General features: G+C 42.5%; 1 protein-coding gene across 1 annotated transcript; it reads right to left on the bottom strand.

Annotated features, from left to right (window-relative positions):
- Positions 1 to 1183: 1183 nt before the first annotated feature.
- LOC148949777 (uncharacterized) lies at positions 1184 to 1648 on the bottom strand. The gene has a single exon (XM_089092784.1). The coding sequence runs from the start codon at positions 1646 to 1648 to the stop codon at positions 1184 to 1186; it is 465 nt and encodes a 154-aa protein (XP_088948910.1).
- Between the last annotated feature and the right edge of the window lie 231 nt (positions 1649 to 1879).

Raw genomic sequence — 1879 nt, 5'->3', positions numbered from 1 at the left:
CACCTTCAGTGCTTTTTCATTTAGTTGCTGTACTAACCAAGTTTTGCATCCATAATGAAGGATTGTTTGAACCAGAGCCAGGTAGACTCAAACTTTAGTTCTTACACTAATTTCACACCAGTTCCACAATGGTTTCTAAGGGAGACAAAGACCGTCTGTGCTTTCCGCAATCACTGTTGAATATCGGCGTCAGAAGATTCGTCAGTAAAAAGCTGGGAGCCAAGGTATACGAAGCTATTGACCTTATTCAACTGTACTTGATTTACAGTTAACGAATTAGGATCAGTATGATTTATTACCATAAATTTCATTTATCCTGTACTGACTTTCAAGCAAATGCGACATGCCCAAGTAACTACCTCGTCAAGCATAGTTTGAGCTTTCTTTGGGTCTGAGAGGAATGTGAAATCCTCTTCGTATTCAAGATCTCCAAGTGAAAGGTTCTGTCCAATCTGAACTCCTGGATGATAAAACAGTGCATTTTCAAGCACCCAATCAATACAGTAGTTAAACAGAGTCGGAGACAGGACGCAGCCTTGTTTTACTCCAGACTCAACCGGAAATTCTTCAGTCTCTTCTTCGTAAACTCGAACTCGGATCACAGAGCCCTTGTAGTATGCTTTAAGTAGTTTGACGAGTTTCTGGGGCATTCCATCGTTTTCAAGAATTTTCCAAAATTTTTGGAGAGTGATCAAATCGAAGGTCGAAAAGAAGTATAAAAATATCAGAATGAGGGGCAAATGATGCCTTTCAAACTGCTGGATAATCAGGCGGAGTGCAAAAATATTGGCAGTGAAGCCTTTACCAGGACGAAAACCGGCATTATTTTTACGAGTTTTTTCTACCTTGCCCCCTTGAAGCAGTTAAAGAGGATAATCCCAAGACTTTTTACTGCACTGTCAATTAGACTTATTTCCCGGTAATTCTTGCACTCAGTTTAATCAGCTTTCTTGTAAAAAAAGAAGGAAAACTGATGTCTTCCAATCCTTTGGGAAAGTGTTGGTCCTCCATATTTCCTCAAGGATGCCATAGAGCTGCTCTGCTGTGATCTCGGGGCACTGTTTATATATTTCCGGGGGGAGACCATTTTGGCTTGGGGATTTTTTATACTCCAGGGCCTTAATCGCTTTAAGTATTTCCACTCCTACTGGGGCGGCTAACTCGATAATGTAAGGTTCTATTTTTACACAAGAGGGGGCGGAACAGGAATTGATGACTGGGATCGGTTAAGCAGTGTTTGGAAGAGATCTTTCCATCTGATCAAACGTTCATTTTGACAGCTAATGACTTTTCTTGTCCTGTCTCTGACAACTTCAGAAACAGCAGCTTTCTTACAAATCGATTCCTTAAGAACCTGGTAGAGTTTGTGGGTGTCATGAGCTCGTGCGGCTTTTTCTATCGACAAAGCTGTCTCTTCCCACATTTCGTGGTTGTCTAGACGAGCAGAGCTCTTGACCTGTCTGTGTAACTCTTTCGTAATATGTTTAGGGCCGCATATCTTTTTCCTACGCTCTTCAACTATTGACAGGGTTCTGGAGGTAATCCAATAGTTGGCTTGCTCACTTCTCAACACCCGTGCCAAGGGGGCCACGTTACTTGCTAAGAACGCCGTATCCGTATTAGTAATTTTTCTAGGTTTTCGGGCCATTGATATTTCTTGGGAAAAGAGTTAACCACAAGGTCTCTAGTCTTGTGGGTGCCCCAAAAGGGTCGAGGCAGCCATTTGCAGAGGACTTTGTTCATAGTTCTGAATCCTATGCCCTATCGCAGTTGTTCTCCTATAACGGATCCTCCCACAATAGTGTTCTGTATCACCACGCAATTAAACTTATTGCTGGGAAAAGGTTTGTAACTCACGGGACGTGTCAGCGCACCCGTG

This window comes from Artemia sp. Qi Xiang Cuo, chromosome 8 (assembly GCF_049724085.1).
Source record: "Artemia sp. Qi Xiang Cuo chromosome 8, ASM4972408v1, whole genome shotgun sequence".
Classification (NCBI taxonomy): domain Eukaryota; kingdom Metazoa; phylum Arthropoda; class Branchiopoda; order Anostraca; family Artemiidae; genus Artemia; species Artemia sp. Qi Xiang Cuo.
This window is presented reverse-complemented; position numbering and strand designations above follow the sequence as displayed.